This window comes from Erythrolamprus reginae, chromosome 4 (genome assembly GCF_031021105.1).
Source record: "Erythrolamprus reginae isolate rEryReg1 chromosome 4, rEryReg1.hap1, whole genome shotgun sequence".
NCBI lineage: Eukaryota > Metazoa > Chordata > Lepidosauria > Squamata > Dipsadidae > Erythrolamprus > Erythrolamprus reginae.
This window is the reverse complement of record NC_091953.1, coordinates 60,001,613-60,024,860: the sequence shown is the minus strand read 5'-3', so window position 1 is coordinate 60,024,860 and position 23,248 is coordinate 60,001,613. Positions and strand designations below refer to the sequence as shown.

Here is a 23,248-nt window from a genome sequence, read left to right as displayed (position 1 = left end):
GGAGGATCCCATACCACAGACTCTCCCTCACCCAGGGGTCGTTAGTGCACCCAGACCCTCAGTGGTGGAGGCTTGCCGTGTGGAAATTGAGGGGGAACGCTTGAGGGCGGAATCTCTGTCGGAAAAGGTCATTCATACCATCCAATCGGCTCGACGCCCATCAACAACTCGCATTTATCAAGCGACATGGGCAGCGTTTTGTAGATTCTGCAGAGCTCAAGAGATCCCCCCTCGCTCGTCCTCCGTCTTACATCTATTGGACTTCCTACAGAAGGGGCTAGACGAAGGGCTGACCCCAAACACCCTTCGCAGGCAAGTGGCAGCTATCGCCACGGTCTTAAGACCAGACCCCCTTCGCCCAATCTCCCATCATCCATGGGTTAAAGACTTTCTCCGGGGGGCCTCGAACCTCTCTCCTCCGGTCATCCAACATTTCCCATCCTGGGACTTGACTTTGGTCTTACAGGCCCTTACGGGGCCGCCTTTTGAACCACTGAGAGAAATCACGCTTCGACTTCTATCAATCAAAGTGGCGTTCTTAATCGCCATCACATCTGCTCGTAGGGTGTCTGAGCTTGCAGCATTGTCAGTCCGGCCGGACCTTTGCGTGTTCCACCCAGATCGGGTTACTCTTCGGTTGGATCCCAGTTTTCTGCCGAAGGTCAACACAAGATTTCATAGGTCCCAGGACATAATATTGCCGGACTTTTGTACCCATGGCTCACACCCGTCAATTTTACGCTGGCACAAAGTGGACGTCCGTAGAGCGCTAAAAATTTACATTCGACGGACCAGCTCTTTCAGGAAATCAGAAGCATTATTCGTTTCCTTCCTCCCAGGATCCATGGGCAGCAAGGTGTCTTCTAAAACTATTAGCCGATGGATCCGGTCCTGCATCATGGAAGCATACAGGACACGAGGTACTCCTTTACCAAGAACAATCACGGCTCACTCCACCAGAAGTGCAGCCGCCACAGCCGCCTGGAACACACAGGCGTCCATCGACGACATCTGTCGGGCCGCAACCTGGGCGGCCCCCACGACTTTCATCAGGCATTACCGTATAGACACGTTCGCTTCATTGGAAGCGGCATTCGGTCGCAGAGTGCTGCAACGGGTTTGTGTCCAGATACCCCTGGTCCAGCCTATCCCGCCCTAGTTTGTTGCTTGGGTATATCCCACATTGGACTCTCCGAGCAGTGCAGGGGAGAAGGACCGTTGAACTTACCTGAACGGTCTTCTCGCTGCACTGTGAGGAGAGTCCAAACCCTCCCGGCTTATTGGCCCAGGGGTTCAGTTCGTTGACAGTTTAACTTCTTCGTTAATAAAGTTGGTTGGTTTACACTATTCCTTCGTTTTTTTCTTGACTGAACCTAGGGAGGTAGAGGTGGGCGGGACATGATAATTATGTTAATTTTTAACTCAGTCCCTGCCAATGAGGCTGAAGAACAACCCACATTGGACTCTCCTCACAGTGCAGCGAGAAGACCGTTCAGGTAAGTTCAACGGTCCTTTTCTTTGCACTTAAATAAGTCTCTTCTCTTTTCCATTGAATCCTTATACTCAATTTCTTTGCATCACTTACTTAAATATAAATCCCCGCCACTTCGTGTTCTCTAGAACTCACATTTTGTTTAGCAAATACATATATATACACACAGATATTTTTTATTCTGGTCGCTGACCACAATATACAATAACTACCAACAGCAGGTAGCCGCCCTGAGTCTCTGGAGAAAGGCAGCCTAGAAATCAAAATAATAAATAATAAATAAATAGAACAGAATATAACTGTGTGAATAGTTCACTGATATAATCAAAGTGGACCTAATTTTTCAGAGAGAATAATGATATTTGCCCATTGTGGAAACTCAGTGATATTAATAATTCTGTACAGTAGTCCCTCGCTATACCGCGCTTCACCTACTGCGGCTTCACTTCATTGTGGGTTTCTGAGGAAGTCGATCGGCAGATTTAAACAGCCCGCCAAAATCAATCGGCAGGTTTTTTTTAAAAAAAAATAGCTAAAATTGTAAATACTGTATTTAAATACTGTATCTAAAATAAATACTGTGTGGGAAGGGTTTATAAACACTTAAAACAATGAAAACTTACCAAACAATTACAATATAAATACTTAAATAAGTACTATCAGTCGATAAATTCCCCATTGCGGATTTCACCTATCGCGGCCAGGTCTGGAACGTAACACCAGCGATAGGTGAGGGACTACTGTATAGTTTAAATTGAGGTTGCCAGTTCATTCTATACATTATTAATTGGGGAGTAATACAATTCTTATAAAAAATTAAGCAAGATATAGATTCTGGTTTTATTTTATTTCATATCAATAAATAGGGTAACCATTTAATTATTTTACATTTCAGGATATCTTTGTATCATTTTTAATGCTGCAACAAACTTTATTTCCAGTTTCTCTAGACACGTTTATCACTCTAATTCACTTAATTTCTTCGTCATATAAGCATATTGAATATTGCTTTCATCATATCTGACTATTTTGTTTTTTCTATTCTGTTGTTATTTTAGGTGTTTATAACCTATATTGTGTTCTTCGTTTGCTGGCTGACTAGACTAAAGCTTCCATTTTTTCTTCTAACATATGTAGACAATTTGATTTTGGGTTTGTCTGCCTAGTGGAGATCTTATGTAATTTTTTAAGTTGATAGAGGAAAGTACAGTGATACCTCGTCTTACAAACGCCTCGTCATACAAACTTTTCAAGATACAAAACCGGGGTTTAAGATTTTTTTGCCTCTTCTTACAAACTATTTTCACCTTACAAACCCCCCGCCGCCGCTGGGATGCCCCACATCCGGACTTCCGTTGCCAGCAAAGCACCCATTTTTGCGCTGCTCGGATTCCCCCGAGGCTCCTCTCCATGGGAAATCCCACCTCTGGAAATCCGGAGGTGTGGTTTCGAGGACTTCGGTGTTTTTGCAATGCTGCGATTTCACTGATGCTCTCTTTGCTGGGAAACCCCACCTCTGGACTTCCGTTGCCAGCAAAGCACTTGTTTTTGCGATGCTGGGATTCCCCTGCTGGGATTCCCCTGCAGCATTGCAAAAACACAGAAGTCCGGAGGTGGGGTTTCCCATGGAGGGGAGCCTCAGGGGAATCTCAGCAGCGCAAAAACGGGCGCTTCGGCTGGAAAAAGGGGTGAATTTTGGGCTTGCATGCATAAATCGCTTTTCCATTGATTCCTATGGGAAACATTGTTTCATCTTACAAACTTTTCACCTTAAGAACCTCGTCCTGGAACCAATTAAGTTTGTAAGACAAGGTATCACTGTATTTGCTAAAAACATTGCATCTTTTTTTGTCAGAACTGTATTTGTCTCCTGTTTCCATTCATATTCTTCTTCTTTTTGTGCCATATCCATTTATTGGATGTCAGCGATCACGTTGACAATTTTTATCAAGCACCACACAAAAAAGTGCTGCTGAGTTTTGTCCCAAACAGTCCATTAGATTTTGAATCCATGATGTTCTTCTTCTGCCTGAACCTTGTTTGCCTTCAATCTTTTCTTGAAGGATTAAGTGAAGTTTGGCATATTTTTCCACGCGTCGCATCACCCAGAAAATATTCTAATTTTCATGTCCAAAATATTCTAAATTTAACTTTTTAATGGTTTTGATTATTTATTTATTTATTTATTTATTTATTATTTGGATTTGTATGCCGCCCCTCTCCGAAGACTCGGGGCGGCATACAAATTATCTGCCTTGGCTTTCCCAGGCAGCTTAACATCTCCTCATTTCTTGATTTTGTCAACCCAGCTTATACGTAACAGCCATCTGTAAATTCACATTTCAAATTCTTCTAGTATCTTCAAGTGGCTTTCTATCACAGACCAACTCTCTGCTCCGTAGGGCAGGATAGAAAAGATGTAACATCCGACAAGCCTCATTTTCAGGCTTATGTCATGACTGCAGAAGACCATTTTCATTCTGAAGAATGCTGTTCGATCTTTCTCTAACCTTGTCTTTACTTCAGTGGTCATGTCCCAAACTGAAGTATGTGGTCCTTCCAGTGGAATTCCTTCCAAATTTTATTGTGGGTAAATTAATGAGTTATTTGCTGATGACCATGATCTAGTTTCAAGCCATATTTTTCAGACATTTCTGTGACTGTTGATGAAGAGCTGAGGATCCTTTCATATACCAAGGCCAAATATCCCCATTACTCCAGAAGCTATTTTACTTCCAATTTTAGCATTCCGGTGTCCTATATTTATCTATATGAAAGGCATCTTTTCTGGAGTTGTGTCAATAAGATGTGACAAGTTATAATGGAATTGTTCAGCTTCCACTTCTTTCGTATCTGTGGGTAGAGCATATACATAGATCACCGTAACAGTGATTAGCCAGCCTTCAACATGCATTGAGATCATCTATCTTTTTGGGACTGTATCCAAACATTTGTATATATTTATTTACCTATTTATACATTTATATACCCAAACATCTACCCAGGAAACTCTAGATGGCAATCACACATTTTTTAAAAAGCATTCAAATTTTATATATTTTTTTAAAAATTGCATACTTTTTTTAGTAATAAGAACTAGTTGGGGTTTTTAAAATGATTTTTTAAAAATACAGTGATACCTTGTCTTACAAACGCCTCGTCATACAAACTTTTCGAGATACAAACCCGGGGTTTAAGATTTTTTTGCCTCTTCTTACAAACTATTTTCACCTTACAAACCCATCGCCGGCGCTGGGATGCCCCTCCTCCGGTCTTCCTTTGCCAGCGAAGCACCCGTTTTTGTGCTGCTGGGAGCCTCATGAAATCTAGCATCGCAAAAACACAGAGGTCCGGAGGTGGGGTTTTGAGGACTTCGGTGTTTTTGCGATGCTGCAATTTCATTGATGCTCCCTTTGCTGGGAAACCCCACCTCCAGACTTCCATTGCCAGCGAAGCGCTCATTTTTGTGATGCCGGGATTCCCCTGCCCGGATTCCCCTGCAGCATCGCAAAAACACAGAAGTCTGGAGGTGGGGTTTCCCATGGAAGGGAGCCTCAGGGGAATCCCAGCAGCGCAAAAACGGGTGCTTCGGCTGGCAAAGGGGTGAATTTTGGGTTGCACGCATTAATCGCTTTTCCATTGATTCCTATGGGAAACACTGTTTCGTCTTACAAACTTTTCACCTTAAGAACCTCGTCCCGGAACCAATTAAGTTTGTAAGACAAGGTATCACTGTAATTTTAAATTGATTTTTTCTAATATAAAAATATACACAACACAAAATAGTGCACAGTGAATTGTGCTCCCGCCACCCAACAACATACATTCAGTCCCTCCACCAAATGAGGGTGTACTAATTTATAATTTTTTACAACCAGGAACATCAACGTATTTGCAAAGTGTAGAGTGATTCCAATTTGTTCTTTATGGCTCGGTCTCGAATTTTACTAGCCATAAAACCTCTGACCCTGTCCCATCTTCCCATCAGTTTTTCCACTTTATTTTCATCAATCGTATTCATTTTAATTTCCATAATTTCGAATTGAATGTGTTCCACCATGTACCGATACCAGTTTTGTAGTGTCCATTTTGTTGCATCCTTCCAACTTAAAGCTATTACCGCTGGATTTCTTAAAATGATTTTGAAGTCTGCAGTAGAGAACCTGATGGGGTCTACAGAGGGTTCTTTTGACGGGAATTTCAATATATTTCAGTTCCTTAATTCCTAGAATGTTGATATGCAGTCTTGGCATTTCTGCCTGAGCTACATCAAGTCTTGCTTGGCTCACAGTTCTGGCATTCTACTTCCAATGATATATTTGCTTTTGAAACATCAAACTGTCCTCTGCACGCATCACATCTAGATGTCCACTCGGCTTTAATGATGTAATTGTAAAATTATCAGTGCTACTTGCCCACTACTTTTCCCTGGTTGACTGTTCAATATCTTCCAACACCGGAGGGTGGCTAATTTCCTAGTACATAGTACCCCTAGATACGAGCATAATTCGTTCCATAAGGGAGCTTGTATCTCGAGGCAACTCGTATCTGGAACATGTTGTTTTTCCCCTCCGAGATAACCAAAAGCAAGGATTCTTGCGCCACCTAGTGGACGCTCGGCTCGTATCCCGAATTTCAGCTCGGAACTAGAACAGAAATGTCTCTCCCCTCGTGGCTCGTATCTTGAAATACTCGCATGTAGAGCAGCTCGTATCTAGAGGTACTACTTTATCAGACTGGCTTTGCATGTCTATTTCATTTCCTAACAAAGTACTGTTAAAATTTGAAATAATATTCAAATAATATTTGGAAAAAAAATCTTGAAAATAAAGATCCTTGATTGGAGCACTGAAATGCTTTTTTTTAAAAATAACATGCTCTGCTTTGAATAAGCCAGTTTATTGAGACAAGAGACCTCCTATCAAATCTGGTGCCAGAACAGTGCTCCAAGAAGCTCAGCAGCTCAGGTCAAGTCTCCCTGCAGTTGGAACATCAGCACTTTTCCCCAGCTATCACTTGCTGTAAATAAAACAAAAACAAAACAAACAGGACTTCTCCTGGGGTGAGTTTTTAAACATGAAGACTCCTCCAAAACAAAGGCTGCCCCATCCACAGTTAGCAGGTATGCAAATGTGCTTATCCTTATTTGAAATGATATAAAAATATTGGTGATACTGGGGCTAAGATGCTATTAGGAGGCCCTGATGTCCTACTGTATTGATTTTATTTGTTACAACTACAATGTTCCCTCGCTTTTCGCAGGGGATGCGTTCTAAGACCGCCCGCGAAAGTCGAATTTCCGCGAAGTAGAGATACTATTTTTGGCTATGAACAGTATCACAAGCCTTCCCTTAACATTTTAAACCCCTAAATTGCAATTTTCCATTCCCTTAGCAACCATTCAGATTATTACTCACCATGTTTATTTATTAAAGTTTATTTAAAAAAATATTTATTAAAGGCAGACGAAAGTTTGGTGATGACATATGACGTCATCGGGTGGGAAAAACCGTGGTATAGGGAAAAAACTCGCAAAGTATTTTTTAATTAATATTTTTTAAAAAACGTGGTATAGACTTTCCGCGAAGTTCGAACCCGAGAAAATCGAGGGAACACTGTATTTGTACCCTGCTTATCAAAGCAATATTCTTCCCGATACAATATAAGCCATTACAAATACATAATAATAGGATACAACATAATAGGATCCTTCTCACGGGGCAGTTTATGATCCCACACATACAGAAAGGAATACATGCAACTTTTATTTCCATGATTGTAAGTGTTTGTGGAAGTGACAGGTGGGGGAAGGGACAAATGACAAAAAAATACATGGATATGTCATGATATATTCCTGTGACTTACCAGCTTGCTTTTTGTGCTCTTCCTAAATGCCTATGTAAATGTTCTCTCCATTCTCACTTTTCTTATAGCATTTATTTGTTGGCTTGTTTATCAGACTTTAGACGCCTCTTACATCATAGGCTCTGGGAACTCAACATTCCTAAAAATATAAACAAACAGATCCCAGATAAAAAACATGAACTAGGAACAACATACTGGATGAAATGAAATATAACGCATCGCCAAGTCTAACCGCCTAAATTCCCATAGTCCACCCAAAGTGGATTGAACAGAAACAAGCCTTTTCTACAAAAATCACATAAATCAATTCTTCCTTCCTGGCTTACAATGTTAAACATTTTACATAATAAACCACTGGCTGAGACCTAACATAGAATAGAATAGAATAGAATAGAATTGTTATTGGCCAAGTGTGATTGGACACACAAGGAATTTGTCTTGGTGCATATGCTCTCAGCGTACATAAAATAAAATATACATTTGTCAAGAGTCATGTGGTACAACACTTAATGATTGTCATAGGGGTCAAATAAGCAATGAAGAAGCAATATTAATAAAAATGTTAGGATATAAGCAACAAGTTACAGTCATACAGTCAACATGGGAGGAAATGGGTGAAAGGAATGATGAGAAAAACTAGTAGAATAGAAGTGCAGATTTAGTAGAAAGTCTGACAGTGTTGAGGGAATTATTTGCTTAGTAGAGTGATAGCGTTCGGAAAAAAACTGTTCCTGTGTCTAGTTATCTTGGTGTGCAGTGCTCTGTAGCGACGTTTTGAGGGTAGGAGTTGAAACAGTTTGTGTCCAGGATGCGAGGGGTCAGTAAATATTTTCCCCGCCCTCTTTTTGACTCGTGCAGTATACAGGTCCTCAATGGAAGGCAGGTTGGCAGCAATTGTTTTTTTTGCAGTTCTGATTATCCTCTGAAATCTGTGTCGGTCCTGTTGGGTTGCAGCACCAAACCAGACAGTTATAGAGCATCTTCACACTCTCTATCAATAGAATAACCTTTTTTCCCTCTAATTTTCTAGGGAGTATTGAAAGCTACGGATAGTGAGTTGAGTTATTTTCCAAATATATGCAAACTACCATTGGTGGCACTTTTTGGACAAAAAGTCTTGAAGGTAAATGGGCACAAAACTATATTTTAAAGTACAAAGATAAAATGTATTGACTTCTCCGATCAAAGGATGATTAGCAGTCACTGAGAGGGGCAGAATTTTGAGATATTCTTTTCCTTTTCCATCTTTCAATTTCAGAAAAGTTGAAAGTAATGCTTAGGACAAAACCTTTCTGCTCTAACCTTTGTCTTTGCCACCCCTTTACATCCTGAAAAAAATCTTCTTGTACCTCTGATGGGATAAATCTTCTGATTTTATCTGACCATAATTACCCATTACAACATTATGTTTAAATTAATATATCATCAGGAATGAATTGTAGAGCTGCAGTGTCCCACACCCCAATCTACCACATCTGTGGATTGTAAAACTGGAGTGAACTTCTGCAGTTTTGAAGGGAACACATCTGGATAAATATTCACCACATAGAAAATATTTCAAATCCCAAGAGCTGGTAATAACACTTTTCTTCTATTATTCTTTGTACTAGAGAGCTCAGAATGACACTTCATCCCAAGGTTGGAGTGAGATCCTAAAGTTTATATAACAGATAAAGTATTTATAAAGTAAATTTAGCATTAAATTTCTTGTTCTTGTAATAGAATATGATGACCTCCCCACCCATCCAAATACATATTATCACCAGTGGGTTGCAACAGTGATCAATTTGATATGTGCTGTTCCAATGGCGTGGTATCTATGAGCAGGAATATGCCATATCTAATCAGTGGATGGCATTTCACTGGAAGAGATTCTTGGTTTCCCACCTTCTAGGACAGTGATGACGAACCTTTTTTCCCTTGGGTGCCAAAAGAGTGTGAGTGCGCACTATCGTACTTGCGTGAGTGCCCACACCCATAAGTCAATGCCTTGGGAGGACAAAAACAGCTCCCCCAGCCCCCCGGAGGTCAGAAATGTCCTGTTTCCCAACTTCTGGTGGGACCAGTAGGATTGTGTTTCAGCCTCCCCAGGCTCCCCAGGCTTCCCTGGAGCTGTGGGAGGGAAAAACGCCCTCCCCTATCCCCCCCGGAGGCTTTCTGGAAGCTAAAAATGTCCTCCCAGAGCCTCTGTGTGAGCCAAAAATCAGCTGGCTGGCACACACATGCATGTTGCAGTTGAGCTAGGACAACAGTTCCCGTGCCAGCAGATATCGCTCCGCGTGCCATCATTGTTCTAGGACCTTGCTAATAGCATGATTAGATTAAGAAACCAAATCCAATATTACTGCTACACTAGTTACAGGCATCTGCATCTTACAAGACATGGAGCTTTGATTACATTGTCACTTTTTTCATCTTGACTTTTTTTTTTACATTCTCTATCTTGAGACCATCATTAGTCATTTGGAAAGCAATGTTAGTTTGTCATAGTGGTTAACACAGAAATTTTAGGAACAGTAGTAATTCAGTTTATTTTTTGTGATGGCAGGGAAAATGGCAAAGCGAAGCACTGAGTTACTAATAATAGATGCTTCACTGGACACAAAGCCAGCAAAGCCTTGTCACTGATCTTATCTGGTCAAGGAAATAGTGGAACAAACAAGGGATTTGAAGATGATATAATTTTTTAAACGTTTGGTTACCATGTGTCAGACAATTTTGTAAAGGTTGTCTGGCTCCTGGATTTCTATGATTCTAGGCATAGTGATGTTCATTTGCTGATGACTTAAACCCGTGTCACTTTGTTTTTTACATCTGAAAAACCTTTCCTGGTTCATGAAAATAAATAAATAGGTCTATTAAAAGTATGCTTCATTATAAGAACTAGGAAGTTGATCTGGACTTTCACAACCATTTAGCTAAGGTCACTACAATATTATCTTCCTGGAAGCAGAGAGACCCCATAGAGGTCCACACATTTTAAATTTATTTTCTTGCAGCTATTACTTTGGCTGACAAATATCTATGGATTCTATAGTATGTAAAACAGTGGGCTGTGCTGATTTTGTTGATTGTCTTTCTCCTGACAGACACAATACTGTCTCACACATACATATACACAGAGGAAGTACCCAAAAGGGAAATCAGATGGATTCATCTTATAAGGGAGGGATGGCAACATTTGGATTTTGTAGCTTAGAAATGCAGCAGAGGGGCATGATAAAAAGTATAATGTAGGAGTAGAAATGATTGATAGGGAAAAAAAGTTAAATGAGGATCATGCAGGACTGAAAACAGAACCTACTTACACAGCACAAGTAAACTATTTCATTTTCATTTCATTTTATTGGATTTGTATGCCGCCCCTCTCCGTAGACTCGGGGCGGCTAACAACAGTGGTAAAAACAACATGCGATAATCCAATACCAAAGAAGCTAAAAACTCTTATTTTAAAACCAATCATACATACAAACGTACCATACATAAATTGTGGAAGCCTAGGGGGAAAGAATATCTTAATTCCCCCATGCCTGACGACAGAGGTGGGTTTTAAGAAGCTTGCGAAAGGCAAGAAGGTGGGGGCTATTCTAATCTCTGGGGGGGGAGTTGGTTCCAGAGGGCCGGGGCCGCCACAAAGAAGGCTATTCCCCTGGGTCCCACCAAATGACATTGTTTAGTTGACGGGACCCGGAGAAGGCCAACTTTGTGGGACCTAATTGGTCGCTGGGATTCGTGCGGCAGAAGGCGGTCCCAGAGATAGCCTGGCCCGGTGCCATGAAGGGCTTTATAGGTCATAACCAACACTTTGAATTGTGACCGGAAACTGATCGGCAACCAATGCAGACTGCGGAGTGTTGGTGTGACATGGGCATATTTAGGGAAGCCCATGGTTGCTCTCGCAGCTGCATTCTGCATGATCTGAAGTTTCCGAACACTTTTCAAAGGTAGCCCCATGTGTTGCCATTTAATTTGATCCATATCAATTTAGGAAGCTTTTAAAGGTGACTAGATCAATTTCTGAAACTTGTGGCTACAACAGCTACTAGATCTACGGATCCATAATGTTTCCCAAATCCCAGCAATCTCCTGTTGTTGACAATGGAAGTAGAATATTATCCTCAAAGTCTACTTGTCCGCTTTTTAAATGCAGGAAGGTGCTGCGCCATTAAAGGTTGAACGCTAACCTAAATGGGTATCTGAGCTGATCCATCAAAACTCTTATGTTCTCATATGCATTCAAAATCCTGTCCGTGTTCCATCCTTTCACCCTTTAAATCAAGGATCCTGTTTTAATTTGGTCTTATCGCCAACACCACTCTCTTCTTCCTCCCAAATTATATTAACACTTTTACAATCAATTTCCACGAGAATCTTGTTCCTCATCTTTGTCTACCATCCTGTTTCTATCTCATTCCATCCACTTCTCCTTTTCATCTTCACACACACCATTGGTATTACTGCTCATAGGTCCATTGGGGGGGGGAAACGAAACAAGTTGTGTTCTCAACTGAAGATTCTTCTGGTTGTAAACTCTACAGAGGATCTGTTTCTCTGACAACTTACTATAGGTACAAAGCAAAGATCAAATGTGTGTTTCTGCTGTTGTAATACTGTGAGCTTTACTATTAAGCAACCCTCCTGTATGAAGTGGAAAGTTCACTCCTTCAACTCAAGGAACCCAGGGTCTGTTTAGTATTAATGGGTGCTAGATTCCAGGTGGCTCAATCACAAGCCTCAGGCAGAGTAAACACTGCCATTAAAATGCAATAATACCAAAGGAGGAAGATGAGTTGCTAGCAATAGCAGAACTGAATCATCCAGGATGTTCCCACAATTCCTCGTGGCCAATGATACCTCCTATTTGGACCTCACAAAAGGGATCCAAAATAGCTTATGGAAGGAAGTACCTTGCTGTCCACATTCAAAAGTAACATTTGACACAGAGTCAGAAGAATAAATGATAGAAAACAAGTGTGGAGCCCAGACAGGAAGAAAGCAGGTGAGATGTTTCATTAGAAAGATTCCAACTGGAGCTGCAGTGTATATTGAACATGCTGCTTCACTATGATTTTTTCTCAAAGCATCTATGGCCTGTATATGTAAGTCTAATATTTTTACTTATTTCTTGGCTTATTTCTTATAGATTTCTTAATAGAGATAACCATTGGGGTTTTTTTTAGTATTTCTAAACATAACATTATATCAGTTTTGAGTTATCACAATGCACAGATCTCTGGATCTACTTGTGGCATAAATGATATTTGGCTTATCAATTTTAGTGATGTTGGATGAGAAGCATATTATTATGGTTAGGATTAGACAATGTATTTGAACAGTAGGGATATGAGAAATGAACATGTCTTAAATGATTATGAGGAAATGGATTCTCTGTGTTTAAAAAAGAAGACGGGGAGGACTTGTAGGTACTAAGCACAATGAACAAAGTAACTCTTTCCATGAGTTTGCAATGTTGAGTGATTTAACAGAGGGGACCTACAGAGGAGGAAGATTATGTGATGAACTACAATGAAGTAGAAGTTTCCCAGAAAGACAGCACATTGGGGAAGGGGAGAACAGAAAGAGCACAGCCCAGAGCTTAATCAAAGAAAGATGAAGATGTTGAGTTTAATCAAAGAAAGATGAAGATGTTGAGTGTAATTATTCCCTAGAACCTCCCCCGTTTATATTTGTTAGAGTCAGAATAGTATAGCTTTAATTTGGTAAGATTCTATCTATGTTGTGTAAGTAGATTCTGGGCTGGATGGTTCTACGTCATTCTTGGGCTTGGCTTGACACTATTGGTATTCTAGAAATAAACATTTTTGCTTATAAATCTAGCTTCTGATGTTACAGAACACAGAAAGGCAAATCATTACCATAATGTTTCTAGATGCAAGGAGCACTTTGAAATAATGTAATGGCTTCCAATTGGCAGCACAAATTTGATAAGTGAAGTCCTCTTTATTTATTACATTTGCATTTTTTTCCCTTTATGGATTCAAGACAGTATAGGTTAGGCTTCTCATTAATTTTTGCTCCACAACTGTGTGAAATAAATTGGGCTAAGGGAATAGTACTTTTGTCAATCTGCTTATCAGACTCTTTGTATTGTTTGTCCAGTCACCCAGTTGCTCAATAGTCCAACTAAGGCTTCAACATGATTCATGCCTAGATCCTGAATTCTCACATCAACTGGCACATGCCTGCCATTATAATTGCTACTATGGCAATACTTGTATTTCACAGGCAGCTCCTTGAAAAAAAAATGGTTTGTAGATATTTGGTGTGTTTCTCTTAAACTAATGGGAAGTAGTCAAACAAGTGCACGAATCCCAGCAACCAGTTAGGTCCCACAGAGTGGGTCTTCTCCGGGTCCCGTCAACTAAACAATGCCGCTTGGCGGGACCCAGGGGAAGAGCCTTCTCTGTGGCGGCCCTGGCCCTCTGGAACCAACTCCCCCCAGAGATTAGAATTGCCCCCACCCTCCTTGCCTTTCGTAAGCTACTTAAAACCCACTTCTGCCGCCAGGCATGGGGGAATTGAGATACTCTTTCCCCCTAGGCCTTTACAATTTTATGCATGGTATGTCTATATGTATGTTTGGTTTTTAATATTAATGGGTTTTTAATCGTTTTTAGTATTGGATTATTATTGTACTCTGTTTTATGATTGCTGTTAGCCGCCCCGAGTCTTCAGAGAGGGGTGGCATATATATATATAATGCAGAGTTCACCAGATCGAATCCCAGTAAAAGAAAGGGGTGTGGCTAGCTGATGAGGCCTAATAAGGCCGAAATGGGACCATCCTAGTCTCCCTTAATTTTAAAATTCCAGCTGAAAACATTTTAACATATATATATATATATATATATATATAAAATAAATAAATAAAAAATTAATAAATAAATAAATAAAGTGCCTGAATATTATTTTTTTACTTTTTTTAACTTTCTTTGCAGCTCAGATGATGTTATAAAATGAATGTCAACCCCACGGAAGTCAAATCTGTTCTCCAGAGTTTGCTATCTATTTATATGCAAGACAGGGAGAGGAAATTGAATTATACAAATCCATCTCTTGTACAGCAGGAAGAAATCTCGGCTTCGCTATATATCCTGATTATTATTGGTTTCTTTGGCTTTCTCCTTTTCTCTATGATGCTCAGCAATATTGTTCTCAGGCAGCGGGAAAATTACATGGACTATCTCTTTCAAAATAAATTTCCAGGAAAGAGGAGGATAACTTCCTGCAACAGTACAATGGTTAATGTTGGAAAGGGTATTGCAACAGAAGCTAAGACAGATTGCCAATGCCAAAAGACTGACAATTGCCCAATGGCAGAAATTCCAAGCATGGAATCAGTGCAGAAAAATGTATGAAGGTGCAGTATCATGACCTATTTTCAACTCTGGATGGTTTTGTTGCTGTTGAAAGTATTAGACCTGATTGAACTAACTTGGGCCATTCTTGGCAAGCCTCATTTGGAGCAACCTTCCTATCTACAGTGCAAGAAAAAACTTGTTTATTTCTAAACTGCATTATTGTTTTCCTATCCTAAGCTCCATTAAGTTTCCACTAATAGTTTGGTAATCAAGTTCAAACGTGTACAATTTCTTTATGTTCATGCCCACACGGACTAAGTCATCTTCTTTCTTTTTCTTGTGTGTTTTGTGAAGACCTTTGTTCTTGTAACTGTGTTATGTTGTGAAGGTTGTGGAGACCTCCTCAAAATCTAAAATAAATACATAAAAGGATGAAAAGAGTCAAATCAAGCAAATGTTCATATTGGCCAGAAATCTAACTCTCCTGCCCTAATTCATTATTGGCCCATTATCCATAAATAGAAAATTCAAAACCAAGGGATATACCTGGAACTCAGGGCTGCAAGTATCCCCTAAAAATCAGCAGAATCTGAAAATTGCCAAATTGTCATGTTTAATGTGACAAAACAAGGAACTTTATTAATAATAATAATAATAATTTAATGGATTTGTATGCTGCCCCTCTCCGCAGACTCGGGGCGGCTAACAACAATAATAAACACAACATGTACAATCCAATAATAAAAAACAACTAAAAACCCCTATTATAAAACCAAACATACACACAAACATACCATGCATGACTTGTAATGGCCTAGGGGGAAGAGCTATCTCAACTCCCCCATGCCTGGCAGTATAAATGAGTCTTGAGTAGTTTACGAAAGACAGGGAGGGTGGGGGCAGTTCTAATCTCCGGGGGGAGTTGGTTCCAGAGGGCCAGGGCCGCCACAGAGAAGGCTCTTCCCCTGGGGCCCGCCAAACAACATTGTTTAGTCGACGGGACCCGGAGAAGGCCAACTCTGTGGGACCTTATCGGTCGTTGGGATTCATGCGGTAGAAGGCAGTTCCAGAGGTAATCTGGTCCAATGCCATGTAGGGCTTTAAAGGTCATGACCAACACTTTGAATTGTGACGGGAAACTGATCGGCAGCCAATGCAAGCCACGGAGTGTTGAAGAAACGTGGGCGAATCTTGGAAGCCCCACAATGGCTCTCGCGGCTGCGTTCTGCACAATCTGAAGTTTCCGAACACTTTTCAGAGGTAGCCCTATGTAGAGAGCATTGCAGTAATCGAACCTCGAGGTGATGAGGGCATGAGTGACTGTGAGCAATGACTCCCTGTCCAAATAGGGCCGCAACTGGTGCACCAGGTGAACCTGGGCAAACGCCCTCCTCGCCACAGCCGAAAGATGATGTTCCAATGTCAGCTATGGATCGAGGAGGACGCCCAAGTTGCAAACCCTCTCTGAGGGGGTCAGTAGTTCTCCCCCCCCCAGAGTAATGGACGGACAGATGGAATTGTCCTTGGGAGGCAAGACCCACAGCCACTCCATCTTGTCTGGGTTGAGGTTGAGTTTGTTGATACCCATCCAGGCCCCAACAGCCTCCAGGCACCGGCACATCACTTCCACTGCTTCATTGACTATTAAAGTTCATTCCTTTCATTATTTCATTCGTTGAGTGAATGAAACCTAGATCCTGCTAGGAATGAGAGCGAGAATATGTATGTTTGGGTGAGGCTTTTTATTAATGTTTTTTTATGCTGTTTTTATGAACTGTTCTTATTTATTGGTAGCCGCCCAGAGTCCTCCGGGAATAGGGTGGCATAAAAGCACAATCAATAAATAAACAAATAATAAAATCCATAACTCGAGACTAGGCAGGTTACCATAATTATACTAAAGTTTAATTAAGTTTAAATGGAAGCAAACTGAAGTCAAGTTTAGATTCTAACTCACCATTCAAAAGCTAAGTGTGACCCTTGTCAAATAAAAGTTATGCATTCCTGGCATTATATAAGGAATCCAGGACATGTGCTTAGTACAGCGTTTCCCAACCGGTGTGCCGCGGCACACCGGTGTGCCGCGAGACATGGCCAGGTGTGCCGCTAAGCTCCAGCTGGGCGGGGCGCTGCCGGTACTTCCGTCCTGGGGCTCCCGCTCGCAGCTGTCCCCCGCCTCCTGCTCGATGCCGCAGTTTTCGGCGCTCTCCTGCTGGGCGCCAAAGAAGGAAGGCAGGAAGAAGGAGAGCTTTATTCTTCGCGCCTTTTCCCCGCCTTCCTTCTTTGGGACCCAGCAGGAGAGCGCCGAAAACCGCGGCATCGAGCAGGAGCCGGTTGACAGCTACGAGCGGGAGCCCCAAGACGGAAGTACCGGCAGCGCCCCGCCCAGCTGGAGCTTCTCCTGCGTCGACGGCAAGTTTCCTTTGTGGCCCGGCGGGAGGGCACTGGCGATGGGAGCGGGGGGCGGGGGCGGCCGCAGTGGCCGCAGGCAGTCGTGGGGAGATGGCGGCGGCGAGAGGGAGCGCTCTCTCAGCTGACTGCAAGCGGGAGCCCTGACGGTGGCGGTTGGACGTGCTGCTAGACGTCGTACATGCTGGCGCTGTGGGCCTGGCATATACGGTGTCCAGCAGCACGTCCAGCTGCCGCCGTCAGGGCTCCCGCTTGCAGTCAGCTGAGAGAGAGAGAGAGAGAGAAAGAAAGAGAGACATATAAGAGAGGCAGAGAGAGAGAGAAAGAGAGACATAGCAAGAGAGGCAGAGAAAGAGACAGCAAGAAAGAGAGGCAGAGAAAGAGAGAGAGAGAAAGAGAGACATAGCAAGAGAGGCAGAGAGAGAGAGACAGAGCAAGAAAGAGAGGCAGAGAAAGAGAGAGAGAGAAAGAGAGACATAGCAAGAGAGGCAGAGAAAGAGACAGCAAGAAAGAGAGGCAGAGAAAGAGAGAGAGAGAAAGAGAGACATAGCAAGAGAGGCAGAGAGAGACAGAGCAAGAAAGAGAGGCAGAGAAAGAGAGACATAGCAAGAGAGGCAGAGAGAGAGAAAAAGAAAGAGAGACATAGCAAGAGAAAAAGAGAGACTTAGCAAGAGGCACAGAGAGAGAGAGAAAGAGAAAGAAAGAGAGACATAGCAAGAGAGACAGAGAGAAAGAGAGAAAGAAAGAGAGATAGCAAGAGAGGCAAAGAGAAAGAAAGAGACATATAGCAAGACAGTGAAAGAGAGAGAGAGAGCAAGAGAGAGAGAAAAGCAAGAAAGAGATAGCGAGAGACAGAGAGAGAGAGAGAGAGAGAGCAAAGGAGAGAGAAAGACATAGAGGAAGGGAAGGAGGGAGAGAGAAAGAGAGCAAAAAAGAGAGAAAGAAAGAAAGAAAGAGGGATGGAGAGAGAGAAAGAAGGGAAGGAAGGAAAAGAGAAAGAGGGAGAAATAGAGCGAAAGGGAGGAAGAGAGAGGGTTTTTTTGTCCAAACTTTTCTTTAGCCCTCCCCCCTGCCCCCCCCCTTTCAGTGTTCCCCGGGATTTTGAAAATATGAATAATGTGCCGCGGCTCAAAAAAGGTTGGGAAACACTGGCTTAGTATACCCGACATTGTCAAAACAAGGGTGGATTGAGAAGTTTATTATTCTTTACCGTACCCCCACAAATCTTGTAACACACTATTTCATTTGAGTGACAGCTTATATATACATCATAAAGTAGGAGGAAGGGACACTACTTGGAAAAGAAAGGATTATAATTAGGCATCGTTTTTCTCATAATGTAGATCAGCTTTCTTTCAACATGCTGAGGATAATGGGACTTGTAGTACAACATACAGATAGTTCTCAAGGTACGCCCGTTATACGATCTTTCTTGCCACATGTATTAAAGTGAATTACAGCGTTGTTAAATTAATAACACAGTTGTTAAATGGCTTCCCCACTGACTTTGCTTATCAGGTCGCAAAAGGGGACTGTCATAAATGTCTCTCAGTTGTCAACCATCAATGTAAAGCACATGACCACGGGGATGCTACAATGGTCATAAGTATGAAAAATAGTCATACATCACTTTTTTCAGTGCTGTTGTAACTTCCAAAGGTCACTAAACAAACTGTTGTCAGACAAGGACTACCGATATCTGCCAGGTAGGAAGACAATCCTTTCAAGCATTCTTCTCCAGAAGTAAAATTAAAGTCAGCTGAAATCTGATGTTACCCTCAATATTTATCGGTCATTTTATTTACTACATTCTTTAAACCCTATTGCCAAGTTCTCTGGATGGTTTCAACACAAGTAAAAACAAAAGCATATTCAGTTCAGTAAAATACAAACTAAAAACACCCATAAACTATGCAGCTGAAAGCTGGTTGGTCAAAGACTAAAGCAATAGAAATTAAAATGGGATTAAAACATACTTAAAACCTAGTTAAAAAGGTAAAGAAAATCAAAGCCTGGAGTGAAAATGATGCTTGGGGGCAGGTACATGGTTCCTTCTCCTAGGTGTTGGGTTCTGAACTTCTGAATTTTCCACCAGAGTTAATATCCTGGCTGCTTTTGTACTTCGCAAATGTAGCCTATTGATCACTCTTCTATCTTGGAAATATCTTTTTTCTTTGATGTTCACTTTTAAGATTAAGATTTATTAGATTTGTATGCTGCCCCTCTCCGAAGACTCGGGGCGGCTCACAACAACAACACAATACATAGAATACAAATGCAATAGAGTTAAAAAACGAGATTTAAAACCCATAGATATTAAAAGCAATCATTACTGCACAATCACACCATTCTCATATATTACAGTCAGGAAAAAATATGGTGGTGGGAGGAAGAGATAATTATTCCCCCCATGCCTGGCAACATAGATAGGTCTTCAACATCTTGCGGAAGGCCTCTTCGTGCCCGACAATCTGTCTAATCAGTCGGGTCACTCGCCCACTGGCCGGATTGGAAGAAGGAAGCAGCGCACTCCCTGAATCTTTCCGGATGTCTTCTCCTTAGCCTCCTAGTGGGGGTGGTGGACCCCCCCACCTTCGGCTGCAGCCGGGTTTGGCCACTGAGGCCAGTGACCCATTGCTGGCTTCCCTTGGCAAAACTGTACCCTCTGAGGGAAGAGGTTTCATGGGGAAATTGATGGAGGTGGTGCCCGCGGAGGGCAGAGACCCCGTCCTTGATGCAACAGCATCTGAAAAACAAGAAAAGACATGAGAAAAACAGTCAATTACAATAATATTTATTTTACTAAGATATTTTACTACGCTACTTGTGAGTCTCTCTTCAAGGACTGAGTTTTTAAAACTGAGCCCTTGGGGGCAGGCAAGGGGCGGTGCCTAATTAACATGTTAATTTAAACTCAGCCTCTACCAATAGGATTGGAGAATTACCCATACTGGACTCTCCTTCCAGATGCAGTGGAGAAAGGTAGGGGCAATTCGAATCTCCGGGGGGAGTTGATTCCAGAGGGCCGGGACCGCCACAGAGAAGGCTCTTCCCCTGGGTCCTGCCAAACGGCATTGTTTAGTCGACGGGACCCGGAGAAGGCCAACTCTGTGGGACCTGATTTTAAGATACTTTTATAAGAAATTAAGATGTACCAAGTAGTCATGCAGTTAATTAAAAAAAACCAGCTGGAAAAATTATTCTGAATTTAAGACCACACATACACATCCCCAAAGGAAAACTAGACAATAGAAAAAGTGTTGCTTAGTAACAGCTGACCTTCAGGCAAACCTGAATGTTTGCAGATGTTGCACCATTGACCCATTCCTTTCTTGCCAACTGTTACTTCTATTCTTATTAGAAAATGTTAAGATTCTGCCTCATTGCTATCCTATCCTTTGCATACCAATCCAGAGGTAATGGTTTAGGAATATAAAATTTTGGCGTCCTGTGAGGATAGGTCATGCTATTTGCTCCAATGTACTTTTTTTCAGATGCCCTTCATTTATCCCATTACATTGGACAACATTTTTTTCAAGTTTGGTTTTCTTAATTTGGTGATGATAGACCCATAACGTAAATATAATTTCAGAATGACTTATCACACAGGAATCTTGAAAAATATGAAATTAACTTTGAATTACTATAATATATTTAATCAGTTTTTGACATGGTGCATGAGTTCAAGGGAGCTAAAAGTGTTTTGCTTCTGAATTTCATTTCTGTTGTCTCCGATGCATCTTGCTGTATATCATTTTTCTTTTGTGGCACTGTCCTGATGAAACCTTCCACCATGGTTGTCACTGATAACCCCTAGAAAAAAATCCAAGTGTGAATGCAGAAAATGAATCTTCAGTACCATGTTGCACTAAATGGTCTTGTTTGACAACCGAGTGAATGTAGCTTGATGCTCTGTTAGTTACCAAGAAAATTCTCAACAACATTTGCGAATGCAATTCTCTCTGGCCCCACTAACAGATCTTCAAATTGTTCATCTTTGATGAGGTACTACTTCTGATCTGTCGACCAACAAAAATGCCCTCCTTAATCTTGACATCAATTATTCTTGAAAACATTTGTCTCAAATACCAAAAACTTTTATTTTTCATCAATCCAAGATTTATGTAAAACAGAAGCAAAAATATATTTGTCACATCATCAAATGCCACGTTTTTCTGTACCAGAACCAAGTTCTTTTGGGGTGGCTATTTCTTTTTAATATAATGCAACTCTCTTGAATATTTGTCCCATTCATCTATGCAAGGACAGTACTTTGCATAAGTAAGAGCATAAACCTCCATAGATATTCCAGTTGCGTTTGAACAGTAGTTCCATGTTTTTGTATATTTCTTTCATGTGTGCAGCACAGCCCGCAGATATTGAAAGGTGTATATTGCCATTGTGTAAAAATGTGCAGAAGACTTCTATAAAACAGTACATGATCAGTTAAATTATAATCCTTTATTCAGGGTAGAGTCGGGACGACTGATTGGAGCTGAGCATTTACCAGCTAGATGTCCTTCCTGACACCTTTAGCTTTTGTTTCTATATTACTAAATAATACAGGCAGTGAAATCCATTATGAGATCATCAATATCCCTGGGCATCATTAGAATTTTCTGTGCAGTTCAATTTTGCCAGAGAGTCCACGATGCATCGCGTTGTAAACCCGCTATTAAAACATATTATTCACCGGAGTTCCCACGACGCTACATCAAGAAAAATATGTCTGCAATATTTGAAAAATTTAAGAACTCTGCACCTTAATGACTACAAGACTATATTTTTAGGTGAAACCGATATTTCTGAAAGTCTCATAACAGGAGACAAGTTTCCTTATGAAGATAATCTCAAGTGGCCTGTGTGGACAATTGTACATGCTGGCAACAGCCAAGGATGGGTACCCTGGAGATACAGAGTATATCTAAGAGATGACTTACCCTTAGCGCAGCAGGACGACATGTTTCAGGAATTCTGTGACTTTCTGTCTATTACTTATGGGAAGTGTGCCATTGTGGTCAAAGAGAAAAAACACTTAAGGGTGAAGGCTGAAGCGTCTAACCAGAAGGTGGACACAATCAATTCTCAGGCCATTTCTCATCCCTACTTGTTGAACATCAAGCACTGCCCTGAAATTGCCAGGGCTACAGGTCATGAACTTCTTTCAGTACCTTTTGATTATAACTACCTGCATCCTATGGATGCAGTCTGGTCATCTTTGAAATGGTTTATCATCAATAACAGAAAAGACTTTTCTCTGACATCCGTGGAAAGGACCTATTCATACCAGTGCATCCTCTTCAGTGACTTGATTGGGAAAGGAATAGAGAAAACAAGCCCAATCAAGTGGAAACTGGCCATTAACAAAGTGCGGAGATGGGAAAATTACTATTTGGATAAGTTTTCCTGACAGCTTCCAGCCATTTGTCAAGTAATCTTTGGTTGAAGATAATTCATATACCAAATGTGCATTTTCACTATTCTAGGTCAATGGTGATAATAAAAATAATAGTGTTAAAGTGACTTTTAATGCTATAGTATTAGATTCACGTGCCAATTAAGTAGATTAATTTTGTCATGATGTGGACAAACAGCGATTCGTAAATATGTAAATACTTTTGAGAATTAAGAATTAAGAAATTAGGTTTTGTTAAATTAAATTACATTAAGTTAAATAACTTAAATAAATTAAATTATTTAAAATAAATGAATATAAGAAACTAAAACTTAAATTATTAACAGATAAGAAAAACAAAGATGTAATCCATATTAGATTACACTGATTCTCATAACTGTGTTAGGACAAATTTTAAGAGCAAAATAATAGATGAGTTCCAATAGAGATATTTCCTTCTCTTCTAGAATTTTTTCACATTTTCATGAATAGCAAAGAAGTAGTTAAGTTAATCAAGAGACAGTGATGATCATCCCAATAAATAGGTGGGTGGGGTATGGTTAAAACTTTATTTTTTACAAATACACTTTTCCGAAAACTTTTTCACTCCCTAAATCTAGTTACGAATCAAAATTCCTGGCCCTGGTCAAATTTCATCCAATTACCACCAAAACACCAATGCTTTTTGAGGTGGCCAAGAGATTTATAGATTTCATGTTTCAGATTCCTAAAATGATTACATTTTATTTTTGGTAGTACTAGCCAG

At 40.9% G+C, this 23,248-nt stretch overlaps 2 protein-coding genes across 6 annotated transcripts in view; one reads left to right on the top strand and one right to left on the bottom strand.

Moving 5' to 3' along the window:
- SMIM11 (small integral membrane protein 11) overlaps positions 1 to 23,248 on the bottom strand; it is a 49,954-nt gene that overhangs the window by 6,486 nt on the left and 20,220 nt on the right. Inside the window, exons 4-5 of one of the 5 annotated variants that reach the window (XR_011558990.1) lie at positions 7,358 to 7,496; positions 3,387 to 4,345 (exon numbers count right to left, since the gene is read on the bottom strand). The gene's annotated coding sequence lies outside the window, so the exon portion shown is untranslated. Of the gene's footprint in view, positions 1 to 3,386; positions 4,346 to 6,396; positions 6,512 to 7,357; positions 7,497 to 10,942; positions 15,089 to 20,801; positions 20,901 to 23,248 lie in introns of those variants that run through there. The other 4 variants (XR_011558992.1, XR_011558991.1, XM_070750367.1 and 1 more) reach the window with 4 other exon arrangements.
- Positions 21,739 to 22,497, top strand: C4H21orf140 (chromosome 4 C21orf140 homolog). The gene has a single exon (XM_070751775.1). It carries the CDS (start codon positions 21,739 to 21,741, stop codon positions 22,495 to 22,497), a length of 759 nt encoding a protein of 252 aa, XP_070607876.1.